Source organism: Nomascus leucogenys, chromosome 24, assembly GCF_006542625.1.
Source record: "Nomascus leucogenys isolate Asia chromosome 24, Asia_NLE_v1, whole genome shotgun sequence".
In the NCBI taxonomy this organism is placed as follows: domain Eukaryota; kingdom Metazoa; phylum Chordata; class Mammalia; order Primates; family Hylobatidae; genus Nomascus; species Nomascus leucogenys.
In genome coordinates, this window is record NC_044404.1 from 24,771,646 (window position 1) to 24,794,515 (window position 22,870).

The following is a 22,870-nucleotide window of genomic DNA, read 5'->3' on the forward strand; positions in this document are numbered from 1 at the left end:
ATTTTGCCAAAACGAAAAAAAAACAAAAGGCCTAGGGAAGTCATGACTTACCCATCTTTACACAATTAGTTGGGGCCAGAGTGGAAACCAGAGACTAACTCTCCAAAATCTTTTTTCCCTCCTCATTCTATCACTATCTCTAATGAGTGACTTAGTTAATTTGGAATGAGAATGATGGATTTTGTATTTTGGTTAAAAAAAAATCAAAGAATTTTCTTAGCATAAATTATGTATTTTGTGGAGGCTTGCTTCTTATTAGAATACTATTACAGCTATTATACTTAGTAGAAAAGTACTATTTCTTTCTTTTTTTTGAGACAGTGTATTGCTCTGTCACCAGGCTGGAGTGCAGTGGCGTGGTCTTGGCTCACTGTAACCTCCGCCTCCTGGGTACAAGTGATTCTCCTTCCTCAGCCTCCCAAGTAGCTGGAACTACAGGTGCGGGCCACCATGCCCAGCTAATTTTTACATTTTTAGCAGACGGAGTTTCACCATGTTGGCCAGGATGGTCTTGATCTCTTGACCTCGTGATCTGCCCGGCCTCTCAAAGTGCTGGGATTACAGGTGTGAGCCACCACACCCGGTCGAAAAATACCTTCCTTTCTTTCCTTTTTTTTTCTTTTTAAGATGGAGTCTTGCTCTGTTGCCCAGGCTGGAGTGCTGTGGCAAGATCTCTGCTCACTGCAACCTCTGCTTCCGGGATTCAAGCGATTCTCCTGCCTCAGCCTCCTGAGTAGCTGGGATTATAGGCGCGTGCCACCACGCCCAGTTAATTTTTGTATTTTTAGTAGAGATGGGGTTTCATCATGTTGGTCAGGCTGGTCTCAAACTTCTGACCTCGTGATCCTCCCACCTTGGCCTCCCAAAGTGCTGGGATTACAGGCATGAGCCACCATGCCCGGCTGAAAAATACCATTTCTTATTCAGTTTTATATACTTTAAAATTTAGAACCACTTTGATCTCTTTTTCTTTTCTGACAGGGTTTTACTCTGTCACCTAGGCTGGAGTGCAGTGGTAGATTCTCAGCTCACTGCAACCTCCGCCTCCCGGGTTCAAGTGATTCTCCTTCCTCAGCCTCCCAAGTAGCTGGAACTACAGGTGCGCGCCACCATGCCCAGCTAATTTTTATATTTTTAGCAGAGATGGGGTTTCACCATGCTGACCAGGCTCGAACTCCTGACCTCAGGTGATCCACCCGCCTCGGCCTCCCAAAGGGCTGGGATTACAGACATGAGCCACCACGCCCGGACAATTTATTTATTTTCTTTTTGAGACAGGGTCTCTCCATCACCCAGGCTGGAGTGCAGTGGTGCGATCATGGCTCACTCCAGCCTCAACTTCCCAGGCTCAAGTGATCCTCCCACCTCAGCCTCCCTGGTAGCTGGGACAGTAGGCACGCACCACCATGCCTGGCTAATTTTTTATGTTTTGTGGAGACAGGATCTTACCATGTTGCCCAGGCTGGGTCTCAAACTCCTGGGCTAAGCAGTCTCCCACCTCAGCCTCCTGTAGTGCTATGATTACAGATACAAGCCACCGTGCCTGGCCAACTTTGAGAATTTAAAGTATTACTATTGTTTAAGAGTAAAAAAATGATCTGATTTTGACCAATATTTTGCCCAACAGGAAGCCTGCAGACCTGCAGAACTTGGCTCCCGGGACCCACCCACCATTTATAACTTTCAACAGTGAAGTCAAAACGGATGTAAATAAGATTGAGGAATTTCTTGAAGAAGTCTTATGCCCTCCCAAGTGAGTATCAAGGAAAATAGTATGAAAATATTGTCACTTCTTTGAAGCTTGTGTTATTTGTCTGTAGAGATCTTTCTTGCAGCATTAATTTGGAATGACTAGGACTCTCTTCTATGTTTCTTATAATTAATGCTACACAGATATAAGAATTGGCTTCCAGCTAGGCCAATAAGCCATACTAAGAAAGGTGGGGATTTGTCTAAGCTGCAGAATATGTGGTAGAAACAGATTTGGGATGTGTCTGATAGGTCAGGAAAGACTGGTTATTTGTGGACTGTAGGTCTCAAACTGAGAGAGAAGTTTAAAGAGGAGAAGGGGTGGGGAAAGACACATTCCAACTGAACCCAGTAGGAATGTCTTAGCAGGAGTGTGGCACAGGACTGCTATGAGATTTGATTTCAGTTCATTTTAAAGGTAACTTTCCAAAGCTGTAATCCAAGGAAATTGACTTTTCAGACCGTGTCCCTAGGATTCAGAGTTTTTATTTACTTATTTCTTTGAGGTGTTCCAGATCTCTAGGTCCTGGATGTACTGTAATGATAGTTACCTAAATTGCAAATATGCAGCTTTGCATCATACTGTAATATTGGCATAGATTCAAAGCATTATTTGTTTCTTTTAGGCTTTTCCAGTTTCATTATCCTGAAAATTGACATGTTTTGTTTCTACTGACCAAAACCTTTCTTACTGGTTAACTTGACTGTTGCCCTCCATGTCCAGATATATTTTCTAGGAATGGGATTATTGAGATGGAGGGTTCTAAAATAATTATAGGCATACCCTGAAGGGTATGGTTCCAGACCATTGTGGGTTAGGTTCCAGACCACTGTGATAAAATGAATATTGGAATAAAATGAGTCACATGAAATTTTTGGTTTCCCAGTGCATGTAAAAGTTATATTTACAGTAGTATACTGTAGTGTTTTAAGTGTACAATAATAGCATTATGTCTGAAAATATTGCTTGTACCTTAATTTAAAAATACTTCATTGCTAGGCTGGGTGCGGTGGCTCATGCCTGTAATCCAGCACTTTGGGAGGCCGAGGCGGGTGGATCACCTGAGGTTGAGAGTTCGAGACCAGCCTGACCAACATGGAGAAACCCCATCTCTACTAAAAAATACAAAAAAAATTAGCTGGGTGTGGTGGCAGGCGCCTGTAATCCCAGCTACTTGGGAGGCTGAGGCAGGAGAATCGCTTGAACCCGGGAGGCGGAGGTTGTAGTGAGCTAAGATAGTGCCACTGCACTCCAGCCTGGGTGACAAAAGCAAAACTCTGTCTCAAAAAAAAAAAAAAAAAATCATTGCTAACAAATGCTAATGGTTGTCTGAGCCTTCAGTGAGTCAGTCTTTTTGCTGATGGAGGGTTTTGCCTTGATGTCGCTGGCTACCGACTGATCAGGATGGTGGTTGCTGGTGGGGGTGGCTGTGGCAATTTCTTGAAGTAAGATAACAATGAATTTTTCTACATTGATGGACTCTTCCTTTCATGAAAGATTTCTCTGTAACATGCAATAGTGTTTGATAGCATTTAAAAATTTTAAAGATTCTTTGCCTGAGGCTAATCTCAAGAGGTCCTGAGAACATGCACCCTTGTTCAATAGTGTTTTACCCACAGTAGAACCTTTTTCAAAATTAGAATCCATCTTCTGAAACCCTCCTGCTGTTTTAACAACTAAGTTGATGTAATATTCTAAATTCCTTGTTGTCATTTCAACAGTGTTCTTAACATCTTCACTAGGTATACATTCTATCTCAAGAAACCATTTTCTGGCCGGGCGTGGTGGCTCACGCCTGTAATCCCAGCACTTTGGGAGGCCGAGATGGGCGGATCATGAGGTCAGGAGATTGAGACCATCCTAGCTAACACGGTGAAACCCCGTCTCTACTAAAAATACAAAAAAATTAGCCGGGCGCAGTGGCAGGCGCCTGTAGTCCCAGCTACTTAGGAGGCTGAGGCAGGACAATGGCGTGAACCCGGGAGGCGGAGCTTGCAGTGAGCCGAGGTTGTGCCACTGCGCTCCAGCCTGGGCCACAGAGCGAGACTCCATCTCAAAAAAAAAAAAAAAAAAAAAAAAAAAGCCATTTTCTTTGCTCATTCATAAGAAGCAACTCCTCATCCATTCAAATTTTATTATGAAGGTAGAACAATTAGATTACATTTTCAGGCTCCACTTCTAATTCTAGTTCTCTTGCTATTTTCAACACATAGGTAGTTCCTCCCTCCACTGACGTCTTGAACCTGTGAACGTCATCCATGAGGGTTAGAATCCACTTCCTCCAAACTCCTGTTAATGTTGCTATTTTGACCTCCTCCCATAAATCATGAATGTTCGTTTTTGTTTCTTTTTTGGGGATGGAGTTTTCGTTCTTATCACCCAGGCTGGAGTGCAGTGGTGCGATCTTGGCTCACCGCAACCTCCGTCTCCCAGGTTCAAGCGATTCTCCTGCTTCAGCCTCCTGAATAGCTGAGATTACAGGCACCTGCTGCCATGCCCAGCTAATTTTTTTGTATTGTTTAGTAGAGTCGGGGTTTTGCCATTTTGGCCAGGCTGGTCTTGAACTCCTGACCTCAGGTGATCTGCCCGTCTCGGCCGCCCAAAGTGCTGGGATTACAGGTGTGTTGTGAGCCCCCAGACCCCGCTGAATGTTCTTAATTGCATCTAGAAAGGTAAATCTTTTCCAGGTCACTTCGCTTTGCTCAGATCCATCAGAGGAATCACTTTCTGTGGCCTTATGAAATGTGTTTATTAAATAATAAGACTTGAAAGTCAACATTACTCCTTAATTTATGGACTGTAGAATGGATGTTGTGTTACCAGGCATGAAAACAACCATGATCTCCCTGTATATCTCTATCAGAGTTCTGGGGTGACTAGTGCATTGTCAATGAGTGGTAATATTTAGAAAGGAATCTTTTTTTCCTGGGCAGTGGGTCTCAACAGTGGGCTTAAAATATTTAGTAAACCATACTGTGAACAGATGGATGTGCCATTATCCAGCCTTTATTGTTCCATTTATAGATGTGCAGAGTAGCTTCAGTATAATTCTTAAGGGTTCTTCAAATTTTGGAATGGAAGATGAGCATGGGTTTCAACCTAATGTCAACAGCTGCATTAGACTGTTTAACAGAGGCAGCCTGTCCTTTGAAGATTTGAAACCAGACATTGACTTTTCCTCTGTAGCTATGAAAATCATAGATGACATCTTTGAATAGAAGGTTTTGTCTGCATTAAAAATCTGTTTAGTGTAGCCACCTTCATCAATGATCTATCTAGAAGATCAATTCTAGATAGATCATTGATGAAGGTAGATCAGATTTTCTAGATGGATCATCAGATGAAGGTGATGAAGGAAGATCTAGAGAGATCAGCTGGATCTTCTAGATAGGTCAGCTAGATCTTCTAGATAACTGGCTGCTTGCAGCTTCTGCATAAGCATTTGCTGCTTCATGTTTTACTTTTATGTTACGAAGACGGCGTCTTTCCGTAAACCTCACGAACCAACCTCTGCTACCTTCAAACTTTTCTTCTGTAGCTTTGTCACCTCTCTCTGCCTTGATAGAACTGAAGCGAGTTAGGGCCTTGATCTGGATTAGGCTTTGGCTTAAGGGAATGCTGTGGCTGGTTTGATTATCTGGACCACTCAAACTTTCTCCCTATCAGCAATAAAGCTGTTTTTCTCTATCATTTGTGTGTTCACTGGAATAGCACTATTAAATTTCCTTCAAGAACTTTTCTTCTGTGTATGCTGTTTGGCTGTTTGGTGGAAGAAGTCTAGCTTTCAGCCTATCTCAGCTTTTGGCCTGTCTCAGCTTTCGACATGCTTTCCTCACTAAGCATAAACATTTCTAGCTTTTGATTTAAAGTAAGAGATATGTGACTCTTCCCTTCACCTGAACACTGAGAGGTCATTGTAGGGTCATCAACTGTGGCCTAATTTCAATATCATTTTGTCTCAGAGAGCAGGAAGGCCTGAGGAGAGGGAAAGACAGGGGAAAAGCAAATCACTGGAGTAGTCAGAACATACACGATATTAATCAGTTAAGTTTGCTGTCTTATATGGGTGTGGTTTGTGGTGCCCCCAAAACAATCACAAGAGCAACATTAGAGATCACTGATCACAGATCATCATAACAGATACAATAATAATGAAAAGTTTTAAAATATTGTGAAAAATACCACAATGTGACAGAGACGTGAAGTGAGCACATGCTGCTGGGAAAAATGGCGCCATCTTGCTTGACGTAGGGTTGCCATAAACCTTCAATTTGTAAAAAATGTAATATCTGCAAAGCACAATGAAGCAAAGCTCAATAAAGCAAAGCACAATAAGACAAGGTATACCTGAAGTTACTCAATTTGGTTTTTTGTTTGTTTGTTTGTTTTGTTTTTTTTTTTTTGAGACAGAGGCTCACTCTGTCGCCCAGGCTGGAGTGCAGTGGCGCAATCTTGGCTCACTACAATCTCTGCCTCCTGGGTTCAAGTGATTCTTGTGCCTCAGCCTCCCAAGTAGCTGGGATTACAGGCACCTGCCACCATGCCTGGCTAATTTTTGTATTTTTAGTGGAGATGGGGTTCCACCATGTTGGCCATGCTGGTCTCGAAATCCTGACCTCAAGGTATCCATCCACCTCGGCCTCTCAAAGTGCTGGGATTACAGGTGTGAGCCACTGTGCCTGGCCCAGTTAGTCAGTATTCATCCATTCATTTATTGATTTATTCATTCTGCAAAGGGTTAATGGACTACAAAGCACTGTGAATATATTAGTAAATAAAACACAGTTCTTGCCCTCAACAAGTACAGTCAAGTATGGGTGGAGAGGTGTTTATGGTGGTGGGACGGGAAGGTGAATGGAACCAGGAAAGGCTTTGGAGAAGAGGGAACACTTGAACTGTCTTAATTAAAAAAAACAAAAAAGATGTTCAGCAGTTGAACGAAGAAGTGACAGGTATTCCAGAGTAGGAGTCATTTTAAATAAATAGTATAAATGTATGTTATACACATACTATACACAAATAGTGTGTAATGTATATTATAATTAATATAATATTAATATACATATATTTGGGGGAGACTTGGAGTGGCTGGACTGTGATGTGCATGGTTGGGATGGTAGGCAGGAAGGCTGATGAACAACAACGCCTCTGTCTATAACTAGCTTCTCATCTGTTGTGAGCAGAATTGCTCTCTGGTTAACAATCTTGTGCTAAGCCTAAGATTTTATTTTCTTAATTCTTTTTTCTACTAAAATTCTAAAAGCTTATCCTCTACTATCCTTCCTGCCCTTCTAAGAGCCTGGAGCTTCTTTTTTTCTCTACCTTCCCAGGAGTCCTAACCTTCCTTTCATCCCTAGTAAAGTATCTCCAGACCAACATTAAGAAAACTATATCTTGATTTTTCCTTCAGGCCATGTATATAATTAGAATGCCAATAAATCAAAGCTAGAGTATTTGTGAATATAAATTGAAGCTTTATCTGTCTCAGTAGGATACTATTATGAACATGCATTCAACTTAGTGGAAATAACTTTTTTTTTTTTTTTGAGACAGAGTTTCACTTTTGTTGCCCAGGCTGTAGTGCAATGGCGCGATCTTGGCTCACTGCAACCTTTGCCTCTCAGGTTCAGGAGATTCTCCTGCCTCAGCCTCCCAAGTAGCAGGAATTACAGGCGTCCACCACCACACCCAGCTAATTTTTTCTGTTTTTAGTAGAGATGGGATTTCACCATGTTGGCCAGGCTGGTCTCGAACTCTGGACCTCAGGTGATCCACCTGCCTCAGCCTCCCAGAATGCTGGGATTACAGGCATGAGCCACCGCGTCTGGCTGTAACTTTTTTTTTTTTTTTTTTTTTTTTTTTGACAGAGTCTCACTCTGTCGCCCAGGCTGGAGTGCAGTGGCGCGATCTTGGCTCACTGCAACCTCCGCCTCCTGGGTTCAAGCAATTCTCCTGCCTCAGTCTCTCGAGTAGCTAGGATTACAGGTGCCCGCCGCCACGCCCGGCTAATTTTTTTTGTATTTTTAGTAGAGACAGGGTTTTACCGTATTGGCCAAGCTGCTCTTGAACTCCTGACCTTGTACCTGCCCGCCTTGGCCTCCCAAAGTGCTGGGATTACAGGCGTGAGCCACCGCGCCCAGCCATACTTAAAAAACAAACAACAAAAAAAAGACAGTGTCTTGTACTGTGTACTGTCACCCAGGCTGGAGTACAGTGTTGCTGTCCTGGCTACTGCAACCTCGAACTCCTAGCTTCCTGCCTAGGATGATCCTCCTGCCTCAGCCTTCCAAACAGGTGGGACCACAGGCATGCACCACTATGTCCCACTTCTAGATCCCTTTTTGGTCTTTTTTTTTTTTTTTTTTTGAGATATGGTCTTTCTCTGTTGCCCAGGCTGGAGTGCAGTGGTACGATTATGGCTCACCACAGCCTAGACCTCCTGGGCTCAAGCAGTTCCCCTGAGGTGCTGGGAGTACAGGTGTGTGCCACCATGCCCAGCTAAGTTTTTAAAAATTTTTGTAGAGATGGGGTCTTGCCATGTTGCCCAGATTGGTCTCAAACTCATGGGCTCAATCAGTCCTCCCGCCTCAGCCTCCCAAATTGCTGGGATTACAGATGTAAGCTGTCATACCTGGTGCCTTTTTAGTCTTAAAAGTGTCAGCTCTGAGGTAAGTTCCATATTTGCCAACTTGGCTCTCAGACACTAACTGAAAATGATCTTCCTCTCATGTCACTGTAGATCATTGTATCAACATTAAATTATAAATGGAGAAGTAGTTTGAATTATTATTCATTCTCTATGAAGGAAACTATTTTGTTTTAAAGTGTTGTCTGAAGTGCTTATTATATAAATTCTTCCAAGTCTATTTAGTTTTTAAAATCAGTGTGTTGAAAACATACATATGACTTTAGTTAAATGGACATTTCCTCATATCCTCTTATATCCTTCAACAACAACAACAATGAAGACTTCGGCTGGGCGTGGTGGCTCATGCCTGTAATCCCAGCACTTTGGGAGACTGAGGCAGGTGGATGACTTGAGCTCAGGAGTTCAAGACCAGCCTGGGCAACATGGTGAAACCCTGTCTCTACAAAAAAATACAAAAATTAGCTGGATGTGGTGGCACGTGCCTGTAGTCCCAGCTACTGGGGAGCCTGAGGTGGGAGAATCGCTTGGGCCTGGGTGGCAGAGGTTGCAATGAGCTGAGATCATGCCACTGCATTCCAGCCTGCGTGATACAGCAAGACCCCGTCTCAAAAAAGAAGAAGGAAAAAAAAAAGAATTTTCATTATTCCTGCTCATTTCTCTCTGAGGGAAAGTGACATTAAGAGAAATAGTAGAGTTAATATGGAATATTCTGGATTCTTAGCATCTAATGCTCTGTAGACATCATAGCTTTCAATTGGACCTTGAAAATAAACATTTTCATATTGCTTTTTTATACAAAAATTCTAGCCCCATTATATTTGAGCATATTCATAGAAACACTGTAACCAGAGATGGTCTTTTTCATTCAGTTTAAATACATGGGAATCTTTGTGTTATAAATGTTCACAATGTGCCAAATCCCCTGTAGGGGTAAAAATTTTTACTTCTTTGTTTTTTTTCTTTTGTTCTGTTTTTGTTTAGAGACAGGGTCTCGCTCCTTGCTCTGTCACCCAGGCTGGAATGCAGTGGTGCAGTCTTACCTCACTGCAGCCTCAACCTCCCAGGCGCATAATCCTCCTGCTTCAGCCTCTTGAGTAGCTGGGACTACAGGTGCACATCACCACGCCCAGCTAATTTTTGTATTTTTTTGTAGAGAGTAAGATCACTTTAAATTGGTGTCTAAGAACAGGGTCTCGCCATGTTACCCAAGCCGGGGACTTGAACTCCTGGGCTCAAGCCATCTGCCTGCCTCAGCCTCCCGAAGTGCTGGGATTACAGGCGTGAGCCACCGTGCCTGGCCAGGGGTTTTTGATGCTGCTTATCCCTCTGCTGTTATTAATAACACTCAAGTGCTAATTATGCGCCATGCATTGTGCTTTGTGGGTTATTTTGTGGATTATCTCTGTTAATCCTCACAAAGACTTTGGGAAGAAACAGAAGATGTAATCCAAATAATTTGTCCAAGGTTTCACAGTTAATGGTGGCAGAGCAGGGATACTTTTGAAGCCACATCAATATGACTTCAAAAATCTGTGTTTCATCTGTTCTCTGCTTTCTGCTTCTTATTTTATTGGGTTTGGCTTTTGTAAAAGAGGGAAAATGTTAAGTCTTTAATTGGGATTGTGCTTTAATGAGTACAAAATTGAAAGCTAGCTCAAGTTTAGAAGAAAGGTAGGAGAGAAATCAAAGATCGTTTACTTGACTGTGAACAAGTGGGACCAAAGGTGGTTATTAAACTTAATTCAGTGAATTCTTTTTTTTTTTTTTTTTTTTTTTTTTTGAGACAGAGCCTTGCTGTGTCGCCCAGGCTGGAGTGCAGTGGTGCCATCTTGGCTCATTGCAACCTCCACTTCCCAGGTTGAAGTGATTCTCTTGCCTCAGCCTCCCAAGTAGCTGGGATTACAGGTGTGCACCACCATGCCTGGCTAATTTTTGTATTTTTAGTAGAGATGGGGTTTCACCATGTTGGCCAGGCTGATTTGGAACTCCTGACTTCAAGTGATCCAACCTCCTCGGCCTCACAAAGTGCTGGGATTACAGGTGTGAGCCACAGTGCCCGCCCTTAATTCAATGAATTCTTTGAAAAAGCAGGTGAATCTTAACTCTTCTGATGAATTTTTATTTATTTGTATGCATTGAAACAGCATGTTTGAAGTGGGTATGCCTTCTTCTTAGTGGGCTATATGGACCCAGAATGTGAAATGCTAATTAATTAGCATAATTTTCATCATGCAGAATTGTTTCTAGGGGATGAGTGGGAGGAGGAAGTGTTTCTGGGATCACAAGCTGCATTTATTTTCCTTTACTCTATTGTGCTGTATTGTTCTAGGGCACCCAGGGACCATTCTGTCTCACTGCCTTTTCCTTCCAGAACAAGGAGGTCTCAGGTCTTTATTGCTAGTCTTCCTCAGGCTCTGCTTGTAAGACTGTTTCTAAATAGGATAAGGAGAAAAGGGAGAAGAATTGTTCAAGCTGGTAGACTGGAATCTAGCATTTCTAATAACATGTTTTTGGCATTTGATGTACTGAGAACTGAGTGGTTTTTTGTGAACACTTCCTGATTTAATCATGACAAATATAAATACAGGCAATTGTCTATTCTAGAGTTGCTTAACATTGAGAGGCTAATGAAAAGCTCAAATCAAATAACTTTTACTGGTGTATGTAACTGTAGGTTTTTAAGTGAACTTCTTCTCTGGGGAAAGTATTTTTGTGTATGTTTTATAGTTCTTGCTTGAATGAAGAAACCACTTTGCTAAAAAACTTTGAAACTTGGATTTTTAACTGAAACAGCCTAGATACTTAGCTAACTTACTGATAAAAGGATAAAATAGAAGGAAGCTAGATAAATTTGGAGGGGCATGCTATAAAATGTTATTAAGCTTTTTTAAAAAATGAGACATACAGGCCAGGCATGGTGGCTCACGCCTGTAATCCCAGCACTTTGGGAGGCCGAGGCGGGTGGATCATAAGGTCAGCAGTTTGAGACCAGCCTGACCAACATGGTGAAACCTTGTCTCTACTAAAAATACAAAAAATTAGCTGGGCGTGGTGACGGGCGCCTGTAATCCCAGTGATTTGGGAGGCTGAGGCAGGAGAATCACTTGAAATCGGAAGGCGGAGGTTGCAGTGAGCCGAGATTGCACCACTGTACTCTAGCCTGGGCAATAAGAGCAAAACTCTGTCTCAAAAAAAAAAGAGAGAGAGAGAGAGAGAGACATACAAAAAAGGAATTTACAAGGCTAATCAGCCTTCATTTTTATATTTACACCAGAAAGGAGAAAATGCCTGAGATCTTTCCCAAAAGCATAGAAACATTCTTAGCTAGTCTAAAATATTAAGAGTCTGTGATGTAAGCAGAATTAAGGGCTTATCTGAAAGTCTAAATACCCTGGGTGCTCATGTCTATTCTGTCATTGACACTCAGCCTTTTATTATTTGCCTCCCTTTTGCTAAATGTTAAAATGAGTTCTCACAATAATTGAAAACCATTGCTTGATCAGGCTATTTGCTAAACCCAATAATAATACATAAATTACAATGTAATGTTTGGGAAGATGCAAAAAAGTTGATTTTGAACCTGCTGGTTTAGAATTTGATTTATCTTGTAGAGATAATTTAATCTGTAATAGAAACAAACAAAAACACTAGACCTGGGGACAGGAGATTTCAGTTTTAGTTTGTCAATACTTTTTTTTGAGACGGAGTCTCACTCTGTTGCCTGGGCTGAGTGCAGTGGCATGATCTCTGCTCACTGCAACCTCTGCTTCCTGGTCTCAAGCAATTCTCCTGCCTCAGACTCCTGAGAAGCTAGGATTACAGGCACCCGCCACCATGCCCGGCTGATTTTTGTATTTTTAGTAGAGACAGGGTTTTGCCATGTTGGCGGGGCTGGTCTCGAACTCCTGACCTCAATTGATCCGCCTGCCTTGGCCTCCCAAAGTGCTGGGATTACAGGCATGAGCCACTGTGCCTGGCCTCGTTTGTCAATACTTTTAATTAGCTGAGTGATTTTGGGGCCAAGTATGTAAGCTTTCTGGAACATAATTTCCTTTTAGGTAAAATGAGAGATCTGAGGTGAACATTCTCTTATAGCTGTACTATTCTGTGCATTAAATTAATAGTACAGGCCGGGTGCAGTGGCTCGGGCCTGTAATCCCAGCACTTTGGGAGGCTGAGGCAGGAGGATCACTTGAGCCCAGGAGTTCAACACTAGCCTGGGCAACATAGTGAAACCTCGTCTCTACAAAAAATACAAAAAGCTAGCCAAGTGTGGTGGCACATGCCTGTAGTCCTGGCTACTCAGGAGGCCAAGGTGGGAGGATCGCTTGAGCCCAGGAGATTGAGGCTGCAGTGAGCAAGATCCTGCTACTACACTTCACCCTGGGTGACAGAGGGAGACCTGTCACACACATACACACACAAAAGTACAAAATTAGTAATTCATCTCAGAGGGACAACAGGGCATATTACAAGAATTACACTGTATATGCGAATGATGAATATATAAATGATCTGTAATTCAAGCCTGCCTTCCTGTAAATTATTTTGAGAACCGTGAGGCTTACCTCTTTAGTACAATTAGGTACAGCTAAATAGTGGTTGGGGAAAAGGAGAATTTGGGAAGCTTGGCTATAGGAAGACATAGATGTATTGAAAAGGCACTATGTTCACTGTGCTATTTTTTGTTTGAAATGAGTCAATGATGGTCCTGTATTACAAGCAGTACAAACATTTAAACTGGAGGCTTGTTTGTATAGTCAAGGGAAATCTAGGGATGGTTGATCTGTGATTAACTGTTTCAGCTCAGGCAGAAACAAAGAAAATGGAGAGGATAAAGGGTCCTATAGTTGGGGATGTGCGGTTAATGTATGGCTAGATAGATATAGATATCTAAATTCAGGTGAAACTCACTGTAATTTTTTACAGAAAAACTTTATGTAAATAATTGTTTATAAGATAAATCTTTACGCTTAAAAAATGAGAGCTATCTAGAGACTAGGTAGACTTATTAAAAAAGATGTCTTGAAAATATAGGTGTTCAATAGATATTTTATATCTTCCTTACCAATATAGTACTCTGCCCAATATTTAGAAGATATATCTCTTCCCGAATTCAAAATAGTAAACAGAAGATACATGACTATAAAAGCTGAAACACAACTTGCAACTGAACTAAATTTCGAAAACTACTTCCCCTTCATTTTTAAAGAAAGCTGGCAAGACAATGTCTTCAACTAAATGAGTTGAAATAATTAGCACACTGTAAGGTTTTTTTCTAAAGTCTTATTGCTCCCAAGTCTATTTTCTAGTGACGTTTTGCAGGACCTGCAAGCTGATTAATCTTCCCTAAAATGGGGCTAAGAATCTGAATTCTTCTAGCCCTGACTCCTGGGGCTGACATGAGTCCTGCTAAAGGGAAGATGAATAATTGAGCTTTTTCACAAATTTTCCAGTTTGAAGAAGAAATATACACAGAGTATGTGTGTTTTAAATCTAAACATGTGAAATATACATTTTTGTGTGTGTTTTAGAAAGCTGGTGTTTTACGTCTGTTCTAAAAGTAGAAAAATGTGACAACACAATAGAACACTTGTCAGCATGCTTTCTGACATCTTATTTTTTTGTTGTTCGGTGCTACCCTCATAAATATTCTAGGGAATGTGTAATATAAGGGAGGTTTTGGGAAATCCCAGGTGTAGGTTTCAAGTGATTGACCCGCCTCCTACTGTTTTTGTCCTTAACCTGCTATGGATGATCATGATGCTTGACCAGCCTAGGCGCTTTTCCTGCCATTGGGGTTCTCTGGCTGGTTTAGTGCAGGGTATACTAAGGATCTGGTTGGCACTGCTGTTTGAGAAGGCACGTGAGCTGTGCTGTCTGGTGACTACTGAGCACTTGAAATGTGACTAGTGCAACTGAGGAAGTGAATTTTTAATTTTATTTGTGATTAATTTAAATTCATATTCAAATAGGTAGATGGCACTAGTGGCTACTGTATTGGACAATGAAGATAGAGAACATTTCCATCATCACAGAAAGTTCTCTTGGACAGCACTGCTCTGGCAATCTCATTCCAAGACTCCCGTTGGCCTGGCACAAATCTCTGAACAAGTCAGCTGTTTCCCCAGCATTCCAATTTATCAGATGGAGGTGGAGTGCACATGCCCTGTGGTTGCCAAGAATATTAATATGTGAACAAAAACACAGTGCAGAGCTTTGTCTCCCAAGAAAAAAAAAAACTTTTTAAAAATACCATAGAAAACAAATGATATTTCTTATAGTAATAACTATTAAAAGACATCTAGTAACTGCTAGCACGGTAGTTTGAGAAAACTTATGCTAATTCATCTTTGAAGGATCTATAATCCATATCACTTTTTCTATTTAGGTACTTAAAGCTTTCACCAAAACACCCAGAATCAAATACTGCTGGAATGGACATCTTTGCCAAATTCTCTGCATATATCAAGAATTCAAGGCCAGAGGCTAATGAAGGTAAAAAACAAAAAATTGAATTAACATTGCAAAAAAAACCCCCAAACAACAACAAGCTGTTATTATGACAGTGATTATAAATGAGTACTTTAGAGTCCAGCCATTCCCATACGTAATAAAAACTGTCTTTCAGAGTTGGTCAGAAATTGGATGATAAACTGGAATAAGTCCCTATGTTGCTTTTTTTCCGTGTTTCTAGCTAGTAGCACAGTATATAGTAAGTGTGTGATAAAATGCTTCTTGAATGAAGTTGATTTCATCTTATTTTCAGAAGTTACTGTGAAGGGAGCTAGGCAAAGAATTAGTGGTGCATCAGAAACAGTGGATTGTGTGGTTGTGGTGGTTTAGCATAGATTGGTCGAGCTTAATTTAAACTGTAACTAAATGTTTATTGTTGAGTGCCTGCAGCCTAAAGTCAGTCTGAGGTTTGTTTGGAGTTGCTTTAAAAGGGTAATTAGACATACTATCCTTCCAAATTTCTCTGCATCTTCAAACTGGAATTTCATTTTCAAGTCGTGTTTTCACAGTAAGAATTGTTTAGGTAGTACAGATGGAGTTTTCTTTTATTTATTAAAGGACACTATTTTTATTATTTTATTCACCAAATGAATGTATAGTGTAGGGAGGTATCTTTGGAAGAGGTTCCATTCAGTGAACCTTGTCTTAACTACAGCATTCAGTAATTTCCTTTTCTCTTCGGGATGTTAAACATAGTTCTTCTCTCTGGGGAAAACTGTGTAGCACACATTAGTGTTTATTTGAAAGTAACGCAATAACCAAAAATGCTAGCTCCTAAAAATATTTATCATAGTTCCAGATAGTTTCCTAGCTTGAGTGGGGTTCTTTTGAGAAGTTTATGTCAGCAAATGAACAAGAATACCAAAGGGGAAAATATCAGTGCTGGTTAAACAAGAATGAATATCTTTTAAAAAAGTGAAATACTTGCTGATTTCCTTATGTTATTTCAGTAGGCAAGTTCCTAAGCTCTTCAGGCTATTTTTTATTACTAAATTTTAAAATGGCAACATTTTGTAATAATAGTATTGGATTCCAATGTCTTTTGCTCTTGATTTTTGGAATAATACTTAGCTGCATGAAATGTTTTTCTACAGTGAGGGGAAAAAAGGGTCTGGTCTGGCTTGTATCTGTTAATAATGTATTCCAGTAGCTGCCATGGTTTGGAAGCAATTTTCTTTAGTAATTGGCTTTTTTTTTTTCCTGACTAATGTTTCTGTCTAAGCAATTTATACATTAAGTAAGTGGTTAATGTTGGAGCCCCTCCTTTCCACAGACAGTGTCTTTTCTGTTCTGCCCTTCCTTCATGCGAGCTAACCATTCTTTTCATAAAACTACCCTTTTATACCTAGATGCCCCTGCCACATACTTCTTTGAACAATCTTAGTTACAGTTATGTTTTTATTTTTCCGTGTGGTTTTTTGGGAGTTGGAGGGTGGTTAAATTTCTTCTGACACTTGGTGGGGAGGAGAAAGGAATAAAATGTGTTTGCTTCCGCTTTGAGGGATGAGGATGGGGCGGGGTGAGGGCGGGACACGAATAAAAAGCTTAGAAAGTGACTCATTTAAGTATAACTTTGTATTCTATTTTTTCCCCATCAATTTATTACTGTCTTGAGTAGCCACCTACTCTTCCTGTCCTCAGAATGCTGTAACCAATAAGAACAAACAACATAATATAATACATGGTACATAATCTAGAAGGCTTTATATTAAATTACCTACTGGTAAATAAAAGTTCCAGTTGCCAAGCAACTTCTCTCCACAGGGACCTGTTGAGGCCATAAGACTTCAGAAAACAATATTTCAAATCACTTTGGAGCTTAACGGGCCCTCCTTATGTATGTTTGCTGCAGGCCTCACATCCGTTTAGTGCAATCAAATGCCTTTAGTAATCCCAGGAAATTAGTGATTCACTTTTTTATTTCCCCCAACCCCCACCCAAATGCTGACAGTTTATACAGATGAATTTGTCATTTTACATGGTAAATCAGAGTAGACAAGTCTGATTAGTTTTACCACCTATTAAATATTTTCAAAATCCAATATGTTTGGACAATTTTAAGACCTTTTAGGACTTAATTCTAAGTAAGGGATTCAATGCCTGAATGCTACAGTTTTGGGCTAGTGAAACTGAAATAGAAGGGCTAGTGGTTAGGTTGGGGTACGAAGTAAACAAGTAAAATGTAAAGAATAAAGGGAGACACTGATGATAGATAGATAACACATATATAATTCTTTTGGTAACACGTTCAAGTTGATTGGGAGTAAAAGTTTATGTAACCATTTAGGCATTCAAAGAGAAGCTCATGGGTAATTTTTTTGTGGGGATGTATTAAGTATGACTTGTCCCCCGATCTCTTACGTTTTTTTAAGTTCTGTGATGGCATTAGTTTATGTAATTTGCTAAGGTCCCAACTGTGACTAGTCATTGATATTTATAATACTCAGAGACGTGAACTTAGCGTTGTTGAATGTACTCTGAGGTATATTTCATGATGTCCAAATTCCTATTTTTAGATGGAGGCAAGGAATCTAGAGGTTCTGATTAATTCCTTTTTATTCAGGATCCTCTTCCTTCGCCCCTCCCCACTACTCCCGCCTTTCTCTCTGGAAAAGTGTTGGAAGTCAGAGGATGGTTGTGCATTATTGTAGCAGTAAGCCTGCATTGTATATTGAATTATCTTTAAATACTCATTACCTCTTTCTATTTTCCACTGATGTGTAACTTAGCCTTAAAACTTGTTTGTATAAGGTTACCCTTTATTAAGACTGCGGTAGGTAGCTTGAAAATATAGTTTTATCCATGTCGGTGCTTACAATTTTTAGTCTTTGTTGTAGTCATTGTAAATTATCTTGTTTTTCAATAACAGAAATGCTCTTATTACATTTAATGTTTTCTGCCTTGAATTTTACTCATTCAAATCATACAAATAACAGAGAATACATGATTGTTGAAAAAGTTATAGTATAGAAAGTATAGAAATAAATTTAACAAAACTTAATTGCCCCTCCTTAATCACATTACATGACCTCTTCAACAATTTAGTGTTCTTCTTTTTTTCTATGTAATTTTGCAGACATTTCTGTAAGTATGTATTATGTAATACATTATGTGGTTATACTTTTCACTTATATGGTAGAAATGCTTCTATATCAAAATATAGATCTACCTCAACTTTTAGAAATTCTGCTTTTCATTTAACCATTTCCATGTTGATAGACATCTAGATTGTCTCAAGTTTTGTTTTTTTTTTTTCACTATAATAAACAGTGCTGCTGGTGAATGTCCTTGAGCTAGATTCCAAATAGTTCAAGAAGTTTGTGCATTTTAAATTTTGCTCTATTTTGCTAAATTGTTCTCCAAAAGTCTATACCAGTTTATATTCCCACAAACATGAAAGTATTCATTTCCCTACACTTTGGACCCTGGTGTGTGTTAATCTTTGTAATTTTGCTGTGTTCTCTTAGACAAGAAAGGGTGTTTTGACTTTCATAATTAATTTTAAACTGATTTTGTTGCTCTGTTGCACTTAAAAATTTTTTGAGAGCTTTATGAAATAGCTTTTTAGGGATACCAGCATTACTACCTCAGGGGTGTTGGAGAATAATAGTGCTACTTACTAGCTATAAGACAGGGAGCTACTTTGTGATGGCTTGCTACTGCCTTCTAGTGGTTAATTTTGACATTTTCTTTATATTTACATACTCCTTTGTGATGGTTAGTCTTGAAAATTGTATTGTGTTTATTGAATGGTGCTGTTTAGTACTTTTTGATACCTCTGTTTGTATTTGTTTTATTGGCCATACCTTACGTTGATACATATAATTGTATCAAACTAATTCATCATTCTTTGTTTTCATTAATATACCCTTGTTATGACTTTCTTAACTATGAAAAATTACTGACACTCTAGTCAGGTATAACAATTCGACTTCATCAAAAGTGCTTTGCTAAGTCCAAAATTATAGAAAAAACAGTCATTGTAATGTTATGCTAGACTCAATTTTCTTTTTTAAAAAAATTTATTTAAATGAGACAAAGTCTCGCCACATTGCCCAGGCTGGTCTTGACCTCCTGGACTCAAGCAATCCACCCAGCTTGGCCTCCCAAAGTGCTGAGATTACAGGCGTGAGCCACTATGCCTTGCACTGAGGAATACTATATTATAAACCTTGTAAATTTAGGATATTTTATTTTTATATCTATAATTCAGGAAAAACATTAATTTAGAGCAGGTCCAAGGTTAAACATTTGCTCAAAAACTTGTCAAAACACTCAAATAGCATTTGAGACAATAATTCAATGTTTGAATTCAGGCAACATTATCTTCCCCACAGACTGATTCTATTCATTGTAATCTGATCAAAGAACAAGTCCTTGTACTCTAACATGTTCTTGTTCTGCATTCACTACTTTTATTTTTTTTTGGCTTTTTGTTTGTTTGTTTTGTTTAAGACAGAGTCTTGCTTTGTTACCCAGGCTGGAATGCAGTGGCACGATCTCGGCTCACTGCAACCTCCACCTCCCGGGTTCAAGTGATTCTCCTGCCTCAGCCTCCCGAGTGGCTGGGACTACAGGCATGCACCACCATGCCTGGCTAAGTTTTGTATTTTTAGTAGATACGAGGGCTCATCGTGTTGGCCAGGCTGGTCTTGAACTGCTGACTTCAGGTGATCTACCTGCCTTGACTTCCCAAAGTACTGAGATTACAGGTGTGAACCACCACACCCAGCCATGCATTCACTGCCTTTAATAAGAAGCATATTAAATCTTGTTTTACAACCTTGAGATTCTGCTCTCTCCTTTTTCTCTTTTTTCCTCTTAAATATACCCATAAAAAGTGTTTCATCATTTCCTGGAATTCTTACTGACCTAGCTGTTTCTCACATTGTATTCTCTTGTTAATTTGTAAACTTTACATTTCAGCTAACTATATGCATTATTGCTGGCCTGAATGTAATTAATAAGAGTTTATGTTTATTGTTTTGTGTTTTTGATTTTTTATTTTTAAGTGGCTTGTTTCTCTGTCACTTCTGTAGTTTCAGTTGAGCTCTGTTAATGTCTCAACTTTATTTTACTGGGTTCCAGTGCCCTCTGCTGGTTATGTTTCCTCTAAGAAATAAGCTAACTTGATCATGGCTATGGCTAGCATGATCCTTTAATAATAATAAAGTGGGTAGATCTTTGACCTTGTCACTTATCACTTAGGTAACACATTATAATTTGTTTGATATTTACCTAAGTAAAAAATATTACCGGGTCAGGTGCGGTGACTCACACCTGTAAATCCCAGCACTTGGGGAGGCTGAGGCAGGTGGATCGCTTGAAGCCAGGAGTTCGAGACCAGCCTGACCAACATGGCATAACCCCATAACCCCATCTCTACTAAAAATACAAAAACCAGCCAGGCGTGATGGCTCACACTTGTAATCCCAGCTACTCGGGAGGCTGAGGCGGGAGAGTCACTTGAAACCGGGAGGCAGAGGTTGCAGTGAGCTGAGATTGCACCACTGCACTCCAGCCTGGGCGATAGAGTGTGAGAATCTGTCTATAAATTAATTAATTAATTTTAAAAATGTAGAATTAAATACATAACAATAGTAGCGTATAGGACAGAAAGGAGGTTAATGGAGTTCTAAGGTCTTTGCATTATCCTGGAAGTGGCAACAGTTATAATTAAACTTTAATGAGTCAGGGAAACAAAGAGTAGAAAAGGCTGTGTATTAAGCTAATAGAGGTGGAAATAGAGGAATAATTTTTAAAAATGTAATCCATAGGAAGGTAGGAGAGAAGAAAAGAACACAGAACAGGTGGACAAATAAGAAGTATATGGCAAATTTAAACCAGAGTTTTTAGTAATGACATTGAATATACATTATTTAAATATTACAAATAAAAAACAAAGTTTACCAACTGGATTAAAAACAATGTTGCTTATGTGCAAGACTGTATCTCTCTCTCTCTCTCTCTCTCTCTCTCTCTCTCTCTCAAACACACACATACATACAGGAAATGTGGATCCAGGAAAGCTAAAAATGAAATAATATAAATACTAACCTAAAGAAAGTTGACAAAGCCACACTGACATTGGATGAAGTAGACTTTAAGGAAAGAAGCATTATGAGATAATGAAACATGTTCCAGACTGATTTAAAAAGGTTAATCTACCAGGAAGATAAAATAATTCTAAACTTGTGTTACCAAATAACTAACCTGAAAATATAAGCGAAACTGACAGAACTAAGAGACAGACTAATCCACAGTCATAGTGGGGGATCTTAACTTACCCCCTTAGTAACTGTTAGAATCAACCACAAAAGGAAAAAAATGAGAAGATAAAATTGAACAATAAAGTGAACAAATTTAATCTCATATATGTATATACATATCTCACTGTACTTCAGAATATACTTTGGTTTTTCAAATGCACATGGAACAAAATTGATGGTAAAGCTGCGCCATAAAACAAAGCTAAAAATTTTTCCAAAAAAATTGAAAATGTGGACTGTTTCTCAATCAAAGAAAATATGATAGATATCGATAACAAAAGTACAGCTAGAACTGGGCACAGTGGCTCATGCCTGTAATCCCAGCACTTTGGGAGGCTGAGGTGGGCGGATCACTTGAGCTCAGGAGTTCGAGACCAACTTTGGCAACATAGCTAAACCCTCTGTCTACAAAACATACAAAAATTTGACAGGTGCAGTGGCATGTGCCTGTAGTCCCAGCTACTCAGGAGGCTGAGGTGGGAGGATCGCTTGAGCCCAGGAGATCGAGGTTGCAATGAGCCGAGATCGTGCCATTGCACCCCAGCCTGGGTGACAGGAGTGAAACCTTGTCTCAAAAATTAAAAAACAAAAGCTACAGCTAGAAAGTTTCTACATGTTTGAAAATTAACTAGTATATTTCTAAATCCACAGATTGAAAAAGAATAAAGTGATGAAAATACAAAATGTCTACATTTGTGAGATATGGCTAAAACTGTGCTTAGAGGGAATTTTATAGTTCCAAAAGCGTATATTAGAAAAGAAGAGAGCTAAATATTGGTGAACTAAAAGTTAGAAATACTAAAGAGCAGAATATAAGGAAGTAGAAAACAAACATGACGTTGAACAAGGAAGCTAAAAGCTGGTTCTTTGCAAAGTCTAACAAATAAAAAAAATTGATAAATCCTTGACAAGAAAAATCAAGAAAAGTGAGAGAAGACAGCAAAAACCAATATTAGAAATAAAAAGGAGGATTGCTACAGAGCTTACATTAAAATGATTTTTGGAGGATATTATGAAAAAATTTATGCTTATAATTATGAAACTATTGGAGAAATTTACAGAAAGTACAGTGTAACAAAATTGACACAAGGAATTAAAAATGTGAATATTCTTATATCATTTAAATTTCATATAATTAAAAAGAAAACTCCAGATCCAGATGGCTTCACTGTTGAACTCTTCCAAGCATTTGAGGAAGAAGTAAGGTCATACTTGCATATACCTTTCCAGGGAACAGAAAAGAGGGAATACTTTCTAACTTGCTTGTTGAGGGCAGGGAGCCTTGATACCAAAACCATACAAGAACATCAAAAGAAAGGACAATTTCAAGCCAATCTTTCTTGAATATAGATGCAAAGGTCTGAAACAAAATATGCCAAATTCAGCAACATAACAAAAGGTAATACAACCAAGTTGGGTTTCTCAGAAATGGAAGATAGTTTAAAAATTCAAAAATCTGGCCAGTTGCAGTGACTCATGCTTGCAGTCCCAGCACTTTTGGGAGGACAAGGCAGGCCGATCACTTGAGCTCGGGAGTTTGAGATTAGCCTGGCTAACGTGGTGAAACCCCGTCTTCTCCGCAGACTCTTCCTCCTACCTATCCTTTAAATGATGTTCCTTAGGGCTTTCTCTAGGCCCTCTGCTTCTCCTTTACTCCATGGTTTGAGTGTTCATTTATGTTCTCAT

At 39.5% G+C, this 22,870-nt stretch overlaps 1 protein-coding gene across 1 annotated transcript in view; it reads left to right on the forward strand.

Moving 5' to 3' along the window:
- The window catches only part of CLIC4 (chloride intracellular channel 4), a 92,818-nt gene that overhangs the window by 65,154 nt on the left and 4,794 nt on the right, over positions 1-22,870 (forward strand). Inside the window, exons 3-4 of the mRNA XM_030805026.1 lie at positions 1,628-1,753; positions 14,791-14,897. Coding sequence (XP_030660886.1) covers positions 1,628-1,753; positions 14,791-14,897 — 233 coding nt within the window. The remainder of the gene's footprint in view (positions 1-1,627; positions 1,754-14,790; positions 14,898-22,870) is intronic.